Source organism: Myripristis murdjan, chromosome 21 (genome assembly GCF_902150065.1).
Source record: "Myripristis murdjan chromosome 21, fMyrMur1.1, whole genome shotgun sequence".
Taxonomy (NCBI): domain Eukaryota; kingdom Metazoa; phylum Chordata; class Actinopteri; order Holocentriformes; family Holocentridae; genus Myripristis; species Myripristis murdjan.
The window spans coordinates 23,505,811-23,525,211 of NC_044000.1; the positions used below are offsets into that span (position 1 = coordinate 23,505,811).

General features: G+C 44.1%; 1 protein-coding gene across 1 annotated transcript in view; it reads left to right on the top strand.

Annotated features, from left to right (window-relative positions):
• kcnh3 (potassium voltage-gated channel, subfamily H (eag-related), member 3) overlaps nucleotides 1–18,237 on the top strand; it is a 124,238-nt gene extending 106,001 nt beyond the window's left edge. The window contains exons 11-15 of the mRNA XM_030080581.1: nucleotides 9,768–9,982; nucleotides 14,748–15,004; nucleotides 15,550–15,647; nucleotides 15,795–15,847; nucleotides 17,238–18,237. Coding sequence (XP_029936441.1) covers nucleotides 9,768–9,982; nucleotides 14,748–15,004; nucleotides 15,550–15,647; nucleotides 15,795–15,847; nucleotides 17,238–18,224 — 1,610 coding nt within the window. The 3' untranslated portion in view covers nucleotides 18,225–18,237. The remainder of the gene's footprint in view (nucleotides 1–9,767; nucleotides 9,983–14,747; nucleotides 15,005–15,549; nucleotides 15,648–15,794; nucleotides 15,848–17,237) is intronic.
• Nucleotides 18,238–19,401: the final 1,164 nt, after the last annotated feature.

Here is a 19,401-nt window from a genome sequence, read left to right on the forward strand (position 1 = left end):
GGAAATAAGGGAAATGAGGGAGAGAGAGATGAGGAAAGGAGACAAGGAAAGAAAGAAGGAATGAAAGAAATATTTAAAAAAAAAAAAAAAATGCAGAAAGGGAAGACAGATGTGTGTCTCTATCACACAAACAGTGGGGAGGACAGGGCTGAGAGCAAGCTGATAAAGTGTTGTTGTTTGTGCTCTACTCTTTAACAGAGCTATCACTATGCTTGACACACAGACACACACATTCAGACACACTCACGGTTTCCTGCAGTGTTAAGCCTGCAAGTTATACAGAGTAATCCTCCCATCCAGTGTGAAGGGAGGTGTAAGATGTCTTGCTATCAGACCTCACATATGGCAGTGTATAGCCTCAGAGAGCAGGATGAGTGAAGGAGGCTGGTTTTAGGCAGTCAGACACTCATACTGCTAAGTCCCACTGCAAGCTCTAAATGCTGTAGCACATACAGTACGGCTTCTGTTGAAGTAAGAGCCCGATTATGGGCTGTTGTTGGCTGGACAGTGCAAACCCCCCAACAGGCTTGCAGCAGATTCCTCATGCATAATTCAGAGGCGGTTTATAGATCCCATCGATCCACAATCTCCCACTCGAATGTCATTTTCGCATTGTTTGTTGTGGTCTTAGCTCCTGTGGTGCGTCCCCGTGGCGTGAGGATCAGCCGCTCCCCAGAGAGGAGTGAACAGGAGCAGATGTGATGTGCAAAGGAAAGAAGCCACAACAAATCATGCAAAAAATACCTCATCAATCCACAACAGAATACAGCTTTTTTTTTTTTTTTTTTGATCTACAGTACTTTATTCTCCGCTCTGACAACACGTTTTTGAAGTTTTTTTTTTTTTTTTTTTTTTTTTTGGCATTGCAGAATGCAGCAGTGTTGCTAATCACTGGATACCACAAGGCCTATCAACTTATAACAAACTCTTCACTGAAAAGGCATCATCATTTGCTGACAGGCTGTTATGGTTCAGCAAAGCAAAGATGAGAATGATAGCAGGTGGGTTGGGGGCTGAAAAGATGAAAATAACAAACAAACAAACAAAAAAAGCACCAAACAGGAGAGCATCCTTTACTAAATTAGCTAATTTCCCGCCCATACTTTATCACTCCTGGCATTATACAGGTGGGTCAAGTGGATGTAGGTGTGACTTTTATTGAAATCACCACTGTATCGGGCGGGTGTGGTTTTGTGTGTTGCTAATGTGAGTAGATTCAGGTGAACTTAGAGCTCAATGCTGCATGACTGGTGCCGAGTTCTGAAATACACAAAATAGTCCCAGAATTATCATCTGTCTGAGTGGAGTATAACGCATTTGCAAATCCAAAAACAACAACAACCACACTGCATTCTATTGTGGATGAGAGGTTTTTTTTTTTTCCCTTTGTGTTCATTGTGTCTTGAAGTATTCTGCTTGCTGCCCTCTGTACTCCTACTCACTTCTGTCTGAGAAGCTGTCTGAGTAGCAGCAGATCCCACACCACTGGGATTTGCCACACAACTCATACCACCCTGTGTAACTCTCCCTTTAAAGTCATAACACATGGCATTTTCATGTCAATAGATAGTTAGCGTCAATACTGATGTAAAACAAATGCAATTAAATGTGTGCAAGTTCATCGAAGCTTTTGCGTTTGCTGTTCCGAGCACAACGGTGTTAGGTAAGTCTTTCCTGGGGAAAAATCCTCCACCACACAGGAAGTGATGCAACATGCTAACAGAGGAAGACGTGCATGAGCATAGTTAGCATGAGCAGCAGTAGCCACGCAGAGAAAAAGCTCAAATTAATCAACAGGCAACACACAATTATGTGTCTGCATTCATTTGATTGTTGACTATGCATAAAAGTGAGTGGCTAGTGCGCAAACTTCTGAAGTGTGTGCAAACAAGGCGTGTGTGTGTGTGTGTGTGATGACACATCGGAATGCAGTATCCTTTCCAAGAACACTGCATGTGTGTGGCGGGTTATGTGTGTATGTGCGCACATATGCCCATTAAGTGCAGCCATGTGTGCACAAGAAATTGTAATGAGGACTTTGTGCAGTGTGCTCAGAATAGATAATAGTGTGGCACAGAGAAGATAAGATGCAGGCTCTCACACAATGAGGCTGCGTTTGAGATTACTGCTTATAGCAAGACATATGGAGAGAGAGAGAGAGAGAGAGAGAGAGAGAGAGAGAGAGAGAGAGTCTTAGCATGGGAGAAAAGTTGTGCTTATTCGTGTGTGTGTGTGTGTGTGCGCATGTCCTGGCATGTGTAATAGTGCAATCATGTGTCTTCATTCGCACTACTTTATGTGAGTGTGAAGGCAGAAATTTGTCCCAGTGAAACCCAGTGTTAAACCAGAGACTGATTCCTAGACAGTGTGCTGGGAGAAGAAGTCATAGTTCGGGTTTCTAAGACAAACAAAACAAAACAAAAAAAACAAAAAAAAAAAGAAAGAAAGAAAGAAAGAAAGAAAAAGAAGAGGAAGAAAGAAAAAAAAGCACTCTTCTTGTATTTTCCATTACTAATTCACACTTCATTTATTCAGTTCAGGTTATTAATCAAAGAGGCGCTGGAATATTTTGTGTTCAGACGCTCCTTTTACTTCATCTGTCATTTTTGGTCATTATTCCTCCTTTTCTGCCTCAATCACCACCCTGATTTTTCATCTTAAAATTATCATATTCAACATGATGATATAAATATAAATGTTTTGCCAGTCTGTTTTGTTGATTCAACATTTGGTCGAACCTCATGCAGTAGGCAGCCAATGTGGTTTCCAGCAGGAACAGTTTGTTAGAAAAAAAAGAAAAAAAAAGAAAAAGAAGGGTAGTTAGCATAAGCAGTGAAAGCCACCATGACTGAACAGACGAATAAAACAGCGCCACCTTCTGAACTCAGCTCCATCAACAGAAACTACAAAGAAAACAGAAGTCACACATACCGCCCACACTGTTTGAGTGCATTCTCTCTGGGAAGTGCAGCGCAAAAACACCACAGCCGTGAGCACTCAGCACCAAAGATGTCATGAGAATACAAAAAAGAAAAAAAAAAAAGACAAAAAAACATAGATTTTGCGGATCACTGTCTTCAGCTTCCCTCCTCCATTTGCACCTGATAAACATCTGGTTTTGCCGAGGGGAACGGGCTCGGTGCGTTTGCAGACGTCGCGTTAATTTCACATTATTCAAATACAAATGTGCCCTTTGGATGGATGAGCAGATGGATGGAGCGATAGGTGCAAAGATGAACAGAGGTTATGGATGGAGCAGGTCGGCGAGGTCTTTACACCGACATCGATTCCATTTTACTTCCACCCAGAGGTGGAACATATATCCATCTCTGCATCCATCCATCATCCACTCATGACACGCACACACACACAAACACACTGCCCATTTATCTGGGCATGTCACCTTGCCTTCAGACAGAGTGCAGTGCCCGGTGATAGATGTTCTATATGTATGGATGCAGAGCTATTGTTTGAATGCCCACAAAGACTAATGCATGAGTCTTTAATGGCTAATGCATGCATATGAGCCCATAAATGAAAGAGGTGTTCTTTTGCCCTTCCCTGGTCCTCATCAGCCACCGTGTTTGATTGATAAGGTGTGTTATTCATCACCGTCTGAGATGCTTATTTATACAGCAGCAGACCTTACTTGCTTTAGGAGCCTCAAGCCCAGCCGAAACTTTTCCGAGGCTTTGCATCCTGTGGAAAATGTGAGTGCTAGATTTTTGATCTGATCCATCTTCACTTTTTGTATTTGACTGTTTTTTTTTTTTTTTTCTTTCAATGTTCACACTGGGAAAGAAAAAGTCCAGCGGTTCACAGTGATGTCTTGGGGTAATAAAAATAGACCACCGATGTGATTCGGAGCTTTTGGTTCCATCACGTTGCCAGAGGAAAGGGAAAACACATCGGGGTACAAAATAACCACCTCAAACCAGATCTAAAGCAGAGGCTGACTGCTTTGCTGATTATTTTTGGGTTTAGCATGGATGTCTGTGTTTGTTATGGTGGAGCAGGTATTTCCCTGCAGTGTGAAAAAAAAAAATCAGAATCATCATAGCAGACATTGAAGTTGACATCTCTCCCTGGGATGTGTTTCCGGCCCTTGTTTGACAGGAAATATGCAGTATATTTAAAAATAAGTTAATAGGATAACACATGTAATGAGTCCACCCTGTGGGCTTTCTAATTTTACAGTTTAAGATACTGAAAGAGGGAAATTATTAGCAAACGGGATCCAGAAATGCCATTCATTTTTCCTCATAGACAAAAAAAAAAAAAAAAAAAAAAAAAAAGGAAATGGCTGTACCCTGGATGTCCTAACCACTTTGACTGCGACTTAGTCAGGCTGTTAATTTGTTCTGCACTTCATTTGCAGGCACAGCCATGAGAAACGATAAAGATCAGTGAATCGAGTCATGAATCTAAAAAAAAATATGCTTATCATAGTAATACTGACAAGTATTACTATGATAACAGCACTGACAACTGATGGTTATCACAGTAATGCTGACGTTGTGTGCCAAATGAGACCAACAATCAGTCACACACACACACACACACACACACACAGGGCAGCACCTGCGACAGAAGCTTAGAAGCATCTCTTTGGCCTCTTGTATGCTGGAATCTAATTTCCTCTGGATCTGCTTCAAAGCCTAAGCAACACTAAGCCAGCAAACAGCACGGGCCTCTCTGTGGTGCGCGCGCGCGTGTGTGTGTGTGTGTGTGTGTGTGTGTGTGTGATGAGAGAGAGAGACAGCGAGACGGAGCGGTGGACAGGATGAAAGACAGAGAGAGCGCGTGTAAGGGAGAGGATTTCATGTGTGTGTTTATGTGTGTGGCGAGGATAGATGTAGGTGTCTCTAAAGTCAGTCCCTCAAAAGGTCAAGAGGTACTGGATGAATGGTTTCTACCTGTGTGTCTGCATCTGCCTGTGTGTCGGCCCATGTGTGTGATAGAGGCGGTTTATCTTCAAATGCCAAGCCCCTGGCCCATATATTTGATCTTCATCATCACACACACACACACACACACACACACACACACACACACGCAGACACATCAATAGGAGACTGAACGCACTGCTGTGCTGGTATTAATAATGGATAGACTTTGCATTATTAAACCACCTTGATTATTAATGCTGAAGTGCGGATGGAGCAGAGACACACGGAGCCCAGTAAACTCCTCTCTTGGCACTGCCCACCTTGACCTTTACAAATCATTTCTGCACCGACGATGCTCCGGGGATAATACGGATCATGTTGCCATTTAAAGACGTTCTTTGAATGGGAAACGTACATTTAAATAAATCTGAACTGTTGAATTGTTGTTGACTGTGAGTGGGCAGTTAATGGGAAGAAAATGTCCCATGTTTTGGCCCCGGGGCACAGTTACATATGAGGATGATGATGATGATGATGATGACAACTGTAATAACGATAATGAAGATGACAGTGGTGGGGTCTCTTAGTCTCATAATGATCTCCTACATATAAGATTACACTATAATATTTACATAAAAATGTGCCCAAACAACAGTGTAAAGGAACAGTTTGCCCAAAATGAATTTAAAGACATATTTCCTCACTCACCCTTGAAGATTATATCCATCCTCTCGGTGTGATTTGGCGAGGTTTTCAATCTGCCACGATCTTCCCCCGATACAATGGGACTGGCTGGGTGTTTGCTTGGTGGACTCCATCCAACCAGTCATCAACAATTTAGATGTGAATAACTCAACAGCAAAAACAATGACACAGACACCCGGCATAATACACAGCCGTCAGTGTCAAAGTGTTTCATTGGGAACTATTTCTTGACGGAGAGCACAGGCAAACTGTATCAATCCACCTCTAATTAGTAGTTGTTGGGTATCGATAAATACAGTGTGCCGGTGTTCTTCTGCAGGAAATAGCTCCCAAAGAAACTTATCACCAACTAGAGCTGTGGATTATGTCGGGTATTTATGCTGCTGTTTTTGGAAGGAGCTATTTATTTATTATTTTATTTATATATTATTTATTTATTTATTTAATTGATTGATTTATTTGCATTTTGGGCAAACTGCTCCTTTAAGTGCAGCTGCAGGCAGGTGATATGAGACAGCCATTGTGAAAACACGTTCCTTCTGCTTCTGCCAGTCTAACTCGTGCGCACATCACCAAATACCTACGGCTCCTGAAGTATGTTCTGAAATGTGAGCAGACGCGAAATCACCTGCCCACACACGCAGACACCGAGCAGCAGCACTGTCATGTTCAGTCGCTTCATTCAACCTCAAGTCCTCGCTCCACGACAGACAGACAGCAACAAAGTAACAGCAACAACATCTTTTAAATTTTTTTTTTTTTTTAAATAAATTATTTATCAGGAAACCGAAATTAATGCTGTGCAGACACTGCCGGCTCGGCTCACTGCTTAAATGTCATAACGGATGTGTAAAACATTTGATGGAATGCAACTTCAGATCCATTTTTTTATTTCATTTTATTGACCATTTTTATTCCCATTTTCACATATAGACAAGAACAAACTTCACAAAAAATATTCCATGAATGGATCAGAAGATGAAAGATTAATGGGATATTTCACCCATAATACATGATATTTGTATCAAGCACTCACCGTGTGCTGCCTTCGGTCCTTGATGAAGAAAGTTTTACTCTCAAGCCTTCATGACAGACTTGTAATCCAAAAACAGGGTCTATGATTTGGGTTTGTAACTTTACGTTTTTTTGGGGTTTTTTTTACACCAGCCAAACACTGTCAGAACTCCTGTTGAAAAAGCTCACACTCGTCATGTCCGTCCATTGAAGCTGCTCGTCCTGTTCGTCATTTTGTGGTCTTTGCAGCAAGATTTGAGCTAAAATCTGTGTGTTCCAGAATTACTGAGCATACGACTGGAGACCGGACACTTGGATTATACAGAATGATGAATGTGAGCTTTTTAGACCGAACTGATGACAGTGTTTTGCTGTTGTAAAATCATAAAATTACAGACCCATCATCTTGGATCAGAGATGGTGAAGTTTTTTTGGAATACGAGTTAATCATGAAGGCTTGAGAGTAAAGCTTTCTTAATTAGGGACTGAAGGCAGCAAAACTGATACAAAACTTGTACATTATGGGTGAAGTATCACTTTAAACATACATATTTACATATAAAAAATTAAGTGAGAGAGAGAGAGACAGAGAGACAGAGACAGAGAGAGAGAGAGAGAGAGAGAGAGAGAGAGAGAGAGAGAGAGAGAGAGAGAGAGAGAGAATATAAGTGTCCGTTTAAACCCTTTGCGATGTCTTTTAGTAAGCAAGCTGCTCTTTTCATGTTTCAGATACATCCAAGTCTGAGTTTTACACCTTTACAAACGATGCCCCCAATAGGCCAATTAGTTTAATGATTTAATGTCAGAAGACAGTGCTGAAGCCATTCCTCCAAATCTCTCCACAACAGAAACCAGCAGCACCTGAACTATCAGATTTGAGTTACAAATTTGGACCACTAAGAGCAAGCACAAGAGCAAAACTAGAGAAAAATAACTTTGCCACGCACACTTAAGTCTGAGATTCACTGAAGTTGATATAATGAGTTTATTTTTTTCAAGCTTGTGTTCCTTACTCCTCTTTTTCATATTCTCTCTCAGACACAGATGCAATCCATCTGAAGACTAGACGGATGCACAGTCTCATAAACCGCTTTTGAAGTACTCATCTCCTGTTCGGCTCATCATTTTCTGTGATTATTAATGAAAGGTTTCCCTGACATTGCCGCCGTTCTCGGCTCCGCCACCACCCGTCATCTCTGGTGACAAAAACAATGCGGGCTGAGTTTCTAGTGGGAAATGAAGAGGAGGGACGTGCAGAAATGTTAGTCTGAGAAGAGAAAAAAAAAAGACAAAAACAGAGAGGGAGAGGGAGAAAGGGGGCATGTGAAGAACCCATCAGGGGGATTTGAGAGATGAAGGAGAGGCTGTCTCTTAGATGGAGCTGAGTGCACTGGCAGCAGGATGTGGAGGTGGATAGAGGTGGGGAGGAGGGGTGGAGGGCTGTGGCAAATAGCTGTTGTTGCTCAGAAGGCATGCACCAAGCTCTAGTCCACCCCCCCCACCCCCTTCTTTTTTCTCTCCCCCCACCATCCATTTCTCCCTCTTTCAACCACACCAATCTGCAGCCGCCGCCACCGTCTCTGATTCCTCTTTCTCACCTTTCTCCCCCTCGTCACCCTTTAACCACCAGCCAGCCCTCTTTTTTTTTATTCCTCCTCCACACTTGGTCACCCATTTTAGCTCCTTGTTCCCCTCTACCCCCCCTCCATTTTACCACTATTCCCTCTCTCCTCTTATTTTTTTCCTCCACCCCCTCCCTCCATTTCTTTTTTCTCTTCTCAGGGAGGGTGTGGCTGTGAGGCCTGATGCAGCCTTTGTGCTTGTTTTTCTTTGCTTTTTATACTGCAGGCAGGCAGTTTTGTCAGTCACAGACCTCACACATTAACTGCATTTATCCCACAAAATGGATTTCCAATGCATTTCCAGTTTCTGTTTGATGTAATAACATTACTTGGTAAGTGGGCACAGTGGTTAATCAAGATGCAAATATCATGTGGACACATGGCACTGCATGGTCGAAGAATTAGCGATCATATTTTAAAAAGGCAAATGCCATCCTCGGAAACCTGCAAAACATTCCATTGATCTCTCACAGTTTTGTTATCCTCCTGAATGTCACCTTTAGCTCATTTCTCTTAATTTAATTCTGTGAAATACCAGCGATTAGCTTCTCTGCATTGTTTATATGGACACAAGTCTCCTCCCCGGTAGGATTTTGAAAAATAACCCACTTAAATACATGAGCGTCTTAAAATGAATAATGGATGTTACAGTTTTGAGAAATAACCCGGTAAAATGCATCATAAAATGAATAATGGATGGCTCCCATAATCTGTATTGCATTCTTTTTTTAACATCCTGTTTTTGTATATGAAAACAAGACAAATGACCTAAAAAGTTTGCAGGGGTGATTGAAGGATCAAGCATCTGAAGAAGTTTCTGAAGAGTAAAATGAGATTAATCAAAGCCAGAATCTGCAGAAACAGTAAACTTCCACAACTGGAAAACTGTGGACATTTTGTGCTGCACAAGTCAAGTCATTTCCATCATGTAGTATTTTTTTTTATAAGATTATTTTATGTCATTTCTGCTTTATTTAATAGCTACAGTAGAGAGACAGGAAAGGTAGGGGGAGAGAGGGGGAATGACATGCAAATGGCCTGGGCTCAGATTAACAAGCAGTACATGTTAAACCACGTGAGATACCGAGGCGCCCCCATCATGTAGTATTTAATGGATTACTTTCAGAAATGTAGCCTTGGGGATTTTTATTAATGCAAATAACACAAGGACGGTAACTAAACAACAATCATGTCTCATAGCCCCTAACCACAGAGAGACATGTAACTTTGACATTCATGTTGATTATTATACTTACACCCAAAAAAAGCCTCCTTTTTATAGGTTGCAGCACCTCTTGGGAAGAATGCCCCTTTTTGTGATTGTGACTCCCCAAGTCTACTCCTTTCATGTCTCTTTGATGATCTGCAGCACAAAGAGTCTGTGTGTTCCATTTATTTAACCCGAAAGCATACACACGGGAAATTACAGCTTCAAAGAAAACGCAAACCTGTGTGCATGTCCACCTGCTTGTTGACTGTGCAAGTCTGTGTGCTGCGTTTGTCTTACACCTGTCTCCATGTTGTTCCACCTGTCCAGGTAAAGGAGACCTGATCGGCTCGGACTCCCTGACGAAGGAGCAGGTGATCAAGACCAACGCCAACGTCAAGGCCCTGACCTACTGTGACCTGCAGTACATCAGCCTGAAGGGCCTCCGCGAGGTCCTCCGACTCTACCCCGAATACGCGCAGAAGTTCATCAGCGAGATTCAACATGACCTCACGTACAACCTGCGGGAGGGCCACGGCGCCGACGTGAGTGCACACACTAATCTGGAGAGGGAGAAAAAACACACAACAAGCAGTGTATTTGAATAGTTTATATTTATAACACAAATTATAGCCTGGGTGATATATTGGATGATATCGCCCAATATTGTCTCACCACAGATATATGGATATTGGTGTTGGCTGAGAGGCAAAAAAGGCTAGAAATAAAAAAAAAAAACACGAGGTAATTTAATCATTAAGTAGTTTGTCCTGCAGACTCTGTTGTTTACAGTACCTTGTGTAGCAGTGAGTTGGCAGAGCAGCATTTCACAGCTGAGCAGATGGTGGTTTGGATTGTGTTAAGAAGTTAAAAAAGTTTATTGTTCAGCTGTAAAATAACAAGCATGTCTTACATACCTTTGACTGCCAAATTTGATCATTTCTTGCAACAAATAGGTGTTATGTATCAACAAGTCAACACTGACCATGGCATCACCCACTATTTGGTACATGTCACCTTGGTTGTAATGTTTTGTTTGTTTGTTTGTTTGTTTTGTTTTGTTTTTGTGATTTGTGGTGTCTGCAACAGTGCTGCTTGAAGCCTGGAGACTTTATGTCCTATTGGTGGTGCTCTGGCGGGCAAATCCTTTTCATTTTCTGAATGTCTCAGTAGCAATCAATATCAATTGATATCCGTGTAAATATTCATTATTCCCCAAAGGTCCATCACATTTGACACAGCAGTGTCAATACAACATCAATACAAAGCAATACAAAATCCTCTGTCCTTAGACCCTCACGTCAGATTAGGAGAACCTAGGGGAAAAAAATAGGAAGAAACATCTGGGAGAGCAACAGAGGAGGGATCCCTCCACCATGACAGACAGACAGGCAGTGGATGTTGTGTGCACAGAATAGACCACATGTTATATCATCAACAAAATTAAAAGATTTATAAGATATATGAAAAATGTGATGAGGAGAAGCGGTGCCAGGCGCCAGTGGAACAGCCTAGAACCTGAGCCACACAACCACCATCACCATGGAGACCTGGCAGGACAGACTGCACATGCACACAGAGGAGACTCGCATCACACCATTCACACACACAGGAGAAGAGCCAAGAAGGGACATTAATCACACAGGAAAGAGAGAAAGAGACAAGATACTCGGGTTTCTATGCTTCATAATCTCATCGGCATGACAGTGGTGGAATCATTGAAACAGAAACCAGGTGGTCGTGCAGGACGGAGCCTTGAAGTACTCAACTTAAAAGGCAGCAGCAGGGAGGTTATCCCATAAGAACGGAGCCCTGTCGCCTGCTGACCTCTTTTTAATTTGGGGTATGAAGTAGAGTTTGATTAATGGACAGACAGAGCCCAATACACAGTCCCTTCCCCAGGCTTCAATTCTGAGGGACAAAAAACATCAGTCATTTGCCCATTATATATTTATTGAAAGTATTTTACTCCCAAATATCAGTATCAGTAGAGGCAAAAACACAGCATCTTTAAGTGCATGCATGCATTTCATAAATTTGCACACAGATACAAACTGCCAGCATTTGCCTCTCATCATCAGTCACACCACTCCCTGGAGCAGCCACTGGAGTGTGGCTGTGAAACGAGTCCAGGAAATTTTCAAGGACCAGGGACTCATGTAGGCTGAGGAGAAACTCACCTTGAGAGGGGTCGCCTGGGCGAACTGTATGCATAATCTCCAAAGCCCCTCCACACATGTAAACATGGTTGGCCTTGGAGTGTTTTTTTTTTATTTTTTTTATTTATTTATTTTATATCTGCTGCCAGAACGCACGCACGCACGCACACACACACACACACACACACATACACAGGCTGGTGCAACAGCAGCAGCAGAGTGTAAGACGGAGGGACAGGAATAGCTGGGTGCTGCTGTTTGGAGCCAGCCCTGTTGCTAAGAATAGAGCAGGGGGAGGCAGGGGCTCTCCCTGACTGGCTCTGTCCCCCGCAGCCGCTGCTAAGATTGGATCCTGCTCGATATAAATAGCCCAGCCAGCTGAAGAGGAGGAGGAGGAGGGAAAGGAGGAGGAGGAGGGAGAAAGGGGAGGGGGAACCTCGGCTATCTCATCTCTTCTGCTCTCCTTCTCTCCCTCATTTTCCGCTGCAGTACTGCTTGCCTCTCTAGGGCACGACACGTTCACTGCAGAGTGTGAGTGGCTTAGAGTGTGTGTGTGTGTGTGTGTGTGTGTGTGTGTGTGTGTGTGTGTGTGTGTGTGTGTGCATGTGCATGTGCACGCGCATGTGAGTGTGTGTGCATTTCTAAGTGTGTCTCAAGGATGCACAAAGCCGAGCGTGGAGGCTGCGGCACATACCCTGGGTCTTGGTTGCAGCTGTCGGACCCTGTTATGTATGCAAAAACCTTCCAGTACCAACAGCCCAGCCAACACTGAGTGTGTGTTTGCATGTGTGTGTGTGTGTGTCTGTCGGCACAGTAGAATAGAAGAGTAGCACACCAAGACCATTGAAAAATAGAAACAGAGAGCTTGGAGATATTCAGGCTCTCGTTGCCCAGTAAACAAATACTTTACGAAATAACCTGGGAGCATGATTGCGGATAGATACAGATCACAACAACAAAAACAGAGACATATAAACAGGAGAAGAAGAAAAAAGATAGAAGATGATACAGAGGAAGAAGGAGAAAGAGAGCAAGTCGGAAATAATAGATAAATTTGAACAAGGGTGATGAGGTTCACTGAGCGTGTAGACGGAAGGAGAAAAATAATAAACAAGAAATCAAAGGATTCATGATCTGAGTGGTGTTTGTGTTTGCCGTTATCCCTCCCCGGTGATTCACAGGCTGCTGACTGACTGTTGTGACCCGGTAGCCTTGGGGGAAACAACACAATGTGCAAGAGCAATCAGTAAATTCAGAGCACTGAGCTGCACTACACCGAAAGACAAGGGTTACAGCATGCTCTGTCCTTCATGTTCATGTGATGTCCATTCCCTGCAACAGGGACATGTCAGAGTGTGTTGCATCAACGTGTAGTCCACAGGTATGCCAGGGAGAGCAGCATTTATTCATGCACCTGCACGTATGCACCTGCACATACAAGCACACATATACATAGCCGAATGTAGCCCATCCACATGCATGCACAAATGCTCTCTCTCAGTCGGTAATCGGTCTTTCACACTACTACATTACAATCTGGTGAAAGAGCTCTTTATTAATGGCAACAGCCGCAAGCAGCTTTTCATTCTTTTCATTTCAAGCACGCACACACAACGCTCACATGCTTGCCTGCACCTTCACCCAGTTTAATCGCAGCCGCAGATTTCTGTATGCATATGGCATGACTCTATCGCACATACAGGAAGTGAATGTAAACTTAATTACACACACATGCATACACACACACACACACAGCGATGCGGCACGTGCACACATATCACACCCCAACATCACGGAGCTCTCCTTGGTTTCCTCAGGCTCTGCGAGCTAAGATTAGAAAGAGAGAGCTAAAAATAAATTCCATTGGTGGGGGAAAAGGGGGAGTTGGCTGAGAGGAGGGTAGTGGGGGAGGAGGACAGAAAAAAAACACGAGAAAAAAAAGAAAGAATGCTGAGCAGGCAGGGAGGGAGAGAGAGAGAGAGTCCTTGATTAAATGCATAGGAGAGAAGAAAGAGAGCAAGACCAAGTCTCAGAGAGAGGGAGAGGGAGAGAGAGCAGGGGAACGGGGGAAAAGGGAAAGCAATGGGGCGTTGGCTTGTCCGCATGATGAGATATGAAATACATTCGTTAGTCACTGCACCACTCATTCTATTTTAGGGCCAACATGATGTTTTCAAGCCAGTTTAGGGAAATGACAAGGTGTAATCACTTAATTTCAGCAATGACAACTCCCTGTAAAAGCCTGTAAATGTAATGTTTCAAGTTAATATTTGGCAGGTCAAACCACTTACCACTGTTTTCACACATGTGCATGGCTCTGCATATGCAGATATATGCAGTTTCTCACTTTTTCATTGTTGTTTTTTGGTCAGGCATCCTCTTCATTAGCAGAAAAGCAAATAAATGAATTCCTTCAAGCAGAATAGTACAAGACTAGAACAAGAGTAACACTGGGAGGACTGGTGCAAAATGTTACTCACTCACTTATTATAAAGATGTTATGTGTAATGTGAATTCCACTAGCAGCTACTTAAAAAAATCTACTTCTTTTGTTTACTCCTACTTCCTTTTCGTTCTTCCTTGCCCTTCTCCAGCATTTCTTCATCTTACATGATCCCCCTAGGGTCAAAGGAGCAATTTGTCACATGGCCATGAATGTAAATGTGTTCACTCATGCTTCAGTCAGAACAAAAACACAGCCTCCTCATTGCTGGCGAGTGTGTTGTGTGCATTAGAGAGTCCGACTGGGACATGGGTAGAGCATGTTACAACTGTCTTGCTTCATTGCTCACATCTAAGAAGTTATTGCAAAGGGACTGAGGGGAAATGCCTTGCATCTCCTCAAATGGTCTCCATTGGGAGGGAGAGAAAGTATCTGGAGATTTATATCCGTCAAATCAAACACTCACTGGTTCAGGGGTATGAAGTAGTGTGTTTGTCTGCCTCCCACTGGTATGAAGATGTTACTACACCAATAAATCTATTTACCACTATCCCGTCAGGCAGGCGTGTTATTTAGGCTATGAGGTTGTCTCTTTCCATCATAGGTGTTCGGTTAAAAGTGGCCTACAACATGTCCTGGAGCCTCAACAGGAAATTTTGTCTTTTTGATCACCCTCTCTTTCATTTCTCCCTTTTCTCTTTGTCTCAGGTGGATTGGGAGAGCAACGGAGGTCTGGTGAAGAAGCTGCCGTCCATAAAGGAGGATGAGGAGGGGGACGAGGAGCAGAGCTCGGTGTCCCATGCGCCTCGCTCGCCGCTACGCCTCAGCAGGGGGTTGAGCTCACCCCTGCGCTCCCCTCTCCTGCCCCCCAGGCCGTTCCGTGCACCCTCTGACCACTCCCGCCCCGCCACTCTGCAGATACCGGTGGTCAGCTTCAGCAGTGCACCACCTGAACTCAGTCCTAGGTAACACACACACACAGACACACACAAACACTGAAGAAACAGGAGAAAAGCAGTCTAAGGAGACCAATGATCAGAAACATAAGGAAGACCAGTTCAAGACACACACACAGTGAGAGGAGGGACTGCAGAGAACGCAATTAACGCTCCAACGATGGTGTCTGGCTGCTATGGCAACTAGTAAGAAATAGTGCTGCTTGGCCACAGGAGGATGGGGTTACAGGGTCTATAGATTTTCACACTGTAGGATGCTGTGTGTGCATGTACAGTGAGCACAAATGTATTCATGTGTGAACAGAGAATAACAACACTTTGCTCTATGGGGTGCAAACAGAATCTGCTGGCTGTGGGATTTCTTCTTTTATGTTTGAACATAATCACTGTGAAGCAAGCACAGATGAATAATCACTCCACAATGATATATTAGAAAATCCTGGTCCAGCTGGTGTCCTGGCACCTTTTTCCTCAAAATGCTGCCAACAGGCTATTTGATTTACATTGACTTCTCATTCTCTTTTTCTCTCTTTTCAATCCTCTGTTGGGGCTAGATTTGTGGACGGCATTGAAACAGAAAGCAATTCAAACTCATCACAGAAGTTTGAATTCAGCCCCAGCCTGTCACCCGCAGCCCCCTCCCCATACCCAGGTAACACACACACACACACACACACACACACACACATACACACACACACACACACACACACACACACACACAAACACGCACATGGTGTCTCCCTGAGAATGATGTGTCAGGAGGTTTAATGATTAATGTGTGCATGTATGTATGCAGGGAACCAGGAGCAGTCTGAGATCAAGCAGAGTGTCTCTAAACTGACTGAGGAGGTAAGTGCTGACTTGGTGTTCAGTAATACATTAATAAAACACCGACATGTGAGCACAATGCTCTATTTAAGGATATGAGACAGACAGAGATAGAAGCAGCAAGCAAGATCCTATTTCAGGAAACTGTGTGCACTCCATGGACTGAATATATGACATTGCTGCACATGAACATCATCAAAGCAGAGAATATGAAGTTACACTTTTCACAAATTATGATTAATTTTTATCACGGGCTACTGGACAATCATAATACCGACTAGAAAACACATTCCTCATAGAAATGTGTGAGCTGGCTGTAAACTGTTGTAAGTGCAAGGAAACATTTAAGTGGTTTCCAAGATTTTATTAGGTGGTTGCTAGGGATTTCTAGGTGGCTGCAAGGGTTGTCCTAGGTCATTGCTATTGTGCACTAGGTGGTTGCTAGTGTGTAACAGGCGATTTACACATTCCTCATAGAAATGTGTGAGCTGGCTGTAAACTGTTGTAAGTGCAAGGAAACATTTAAGTGGTTTCCAAGATGTTATTAGGTGGTTGCTAGGGATTTCTAGGTGGCTGCAAGGGTTGTCCTAGGTCATTGCTATTGTGCACTAGGTGGTTGCTAGTGTGTAACAGGCGATTATTGGGGTGTGGTTACTAGGACATCACTAAGTGGTTACTCGGGTGTTTCTAGGTGGTTACTTGGGCAAGACAAGGTAGTTGCTACGGTGTAATAAGTGTTAAGTAGGATTTTTACGGGTGGTTGCTGGAGGGTTACTGACTGGTTGTCAGGGTGTTTCTGTGTGGTCACTAGGGTATCATTAGATGGTTATAAAGGTGTGTCTAGGTGGTTACTAGGGCATCATTAGATGGTTATAAGGGTTTGTCTAGGTGGTTACTAGGGCATCATTAGATGGTTATAAGGGTGTGTCTAGGTGGTTACTAGGGCATCATTAGATGGTTATAATGGTGTGTCTAGGTGGTTACTGGGGCATCATTAGGTGGTAGCTGGGGTGTAATGTCCTGTTTATTATGGTGTTTTGTAGGTGGCTCCTAGGTGGTTACTCAGTGGTTGCCAGGGTTCCTTGGATTTCATAGGTGGTTGCTAGGGTGATTTTAGGTGTTTGCAAGGGTGTCACTAAGTGGTTATTAGGGTGGCTCTAGATGATTGCAAAATTATTCTGGGTTATTGATTAAGTAGTAAAAGTAACAGTTGTGGTAGTAGTAGAAACAGAACAAGTAGTAGCAATAGGAAGTAGAATTAACTGAAATAGATGCACTTCTATGCACGATGTTATAGGCTATACCAGAGGATTACAAAAAAAATCATACACCAACATTTTATGGACTGATCCTCATCTTGTTTTCTGGTTTATATACATGTGTTTATGCTGTGTGTCTCTTCACCATACAGATGAGCACTCTCTCCAAACAAGTCTCGCAGCTGAGTCAGGAGCTGCAGGAAATGACACGCCTGCTCAAGCCCCTCCTCCAAGCAGCACCACAGCCAATACTGACAACCCTGACGCCACCTCCCAGCAGTGCCAGCCAACTGTCAACAAGCACCTGCCTGGTAATGCCGCCTCCTACCTTGTCCTGCTCCCTTCAGAGATCTGAGGCTTGTTCCCTGTTGGACAGTGGAGACATTTTGGGTGTGGACTTGCCTGGGTGCCTTCTCCCTACTCCTCATTCACCACAGAGGCCTACCTCCTCTCCTCCAGCACCACCACAGCCACAGTCCAACTCACCAGCGGGCAGCGTCAAGGTTCCTGCCCACTCCACCCCCTCTTCACCTGGGGAAGGACAGCCCAACGGATCCCCGACCCTCCAAAGCCTCCACGCTTCTTCCAGCAACGGGATATTTTTCCCCTCCCTTCAGGACCAGCGTCCTCTGGCCTCTCACACCCCGTCGCCTTCTCTCTCCTTCTCCATGTCTGTCTCCTCCTCCCCATCCCTCTCCCCCTGCCAGGGCCCCCACCCTGCCCAACCTGCTAGCCATGCTAGCAGAGGTCTTCTTCCCCCGCCTCCCTCACAAGACACCCCACCTCCTCCATCCTCTCACTGCTCAGCTCCTCCATCACTCGCCTCTTCCCCTGGAGACCGAAGACTGAGGTCTTCCTGCCCCTCCCCTGCCCTGTCAATCCCTCTCATACCTCCCAGCTTTTCCCTCCATCCCTCCAACCTGTCCCTTCCCTTTTCTCTGGACTCTGTCAGGGCAAGGAGAAGGGGGGCAGGCACCCAGACTCCTCCATGGTCTAACTCACAGCCTCGTCAGGGGGAACCCCGACCTGGCACTCGACCCCAGGAGCTGGAAATGCAGGAGTGGGGAGTAGAGGAAGAGGAGGGGAAGACCTCCCCGGAGCATATCAGCTTCATTGATGAAGAGGGAGCTGCTTTATGAATGACTGAAGCAGAGTGAAAGCAGGAGAGCGAAAGAGACAGAACAGAAGAACAGAGAGGCAGAAAAGGAAAACTCAGCCAACGGAAGAGATGGCTGAACAGAGAGAAGGTCCAGTTTAAACAGGGCGCAATTTGAAAGATGGGCAAACGTAAACACAAAAAGACAGACAGAAAGGTAGAGATTCACCTGAAATGCTAAGACACCAAGCCGGCTGTCACTCATGGTGGATGAGTATGTTTCTACTACACAGGCCAACCACAGAACTGCAACAGCACAACTTTGTCTTACAGTTTCAACACACCAGGGGCATCAAATCCATACAGCTTTTAGGACACACACAGGATTGTGGCATATCTCTCTATTGGTACTGACTCAGAGGAGTATGACATTTACTGTGGGAGCAGCAGCCAGATTCGGCTCTTGCCCCTAACTTAACAGTGAACACTGCTATTTACCCAACATGGATGTCTCTAGAAGTTCCAGCTGCCTCCACCTCTTCAAAGGGCAGGCATTAACACACATATCTCAGTGGGAAATGTCTTTATCCAAGCCAGATTATCCGAGCCACTTAATTGGGACTGGGAATGTAATCTCCTTATTCAGTCTCAGTCATATCAAGTCACCTCGCCGCTTGGAAATCCTGTTGGCTCTAACAGTGGAGCAACTCACCGAAAGGGATTCAGTTAATGCACCTCCACGCTGATGGAGGTACATTATTACATTCAGCTGACATCAAACCATGTCTTCAGCGACCAACACATGCCCATGCACCCATGTATTTGCACACAAACTCACGCATACACACAAACCTGCAGACACGAGCATGTTCTGACTTGTGACAGAACACTCCATATTTCATTTCCCCTTGTCCAAGAGGACCCTTTGATCATACAAAATCTAGTCAATACACACTCGTAAAAGATCAGAAATGCTTCTATTCCGGTACGGAGAGCCACAGTGGGCCTAGCTAAACTTCTGGGCTGGGGGATGCGGTTAGTGTGCCAAAGACAAAGGCTAGATTTGGGCAAAAGGTGCGGGAGAAACATTTAAGTCATAGACGGCACACATTTATCACTATAAATCACCATCTATGACTGTTTACAACCAGCCTACCAGATTGTACAGCAAAGATTTCCCATTATCACCCCCGAGCTTTAGCCATTCAGCCATTCGTGCC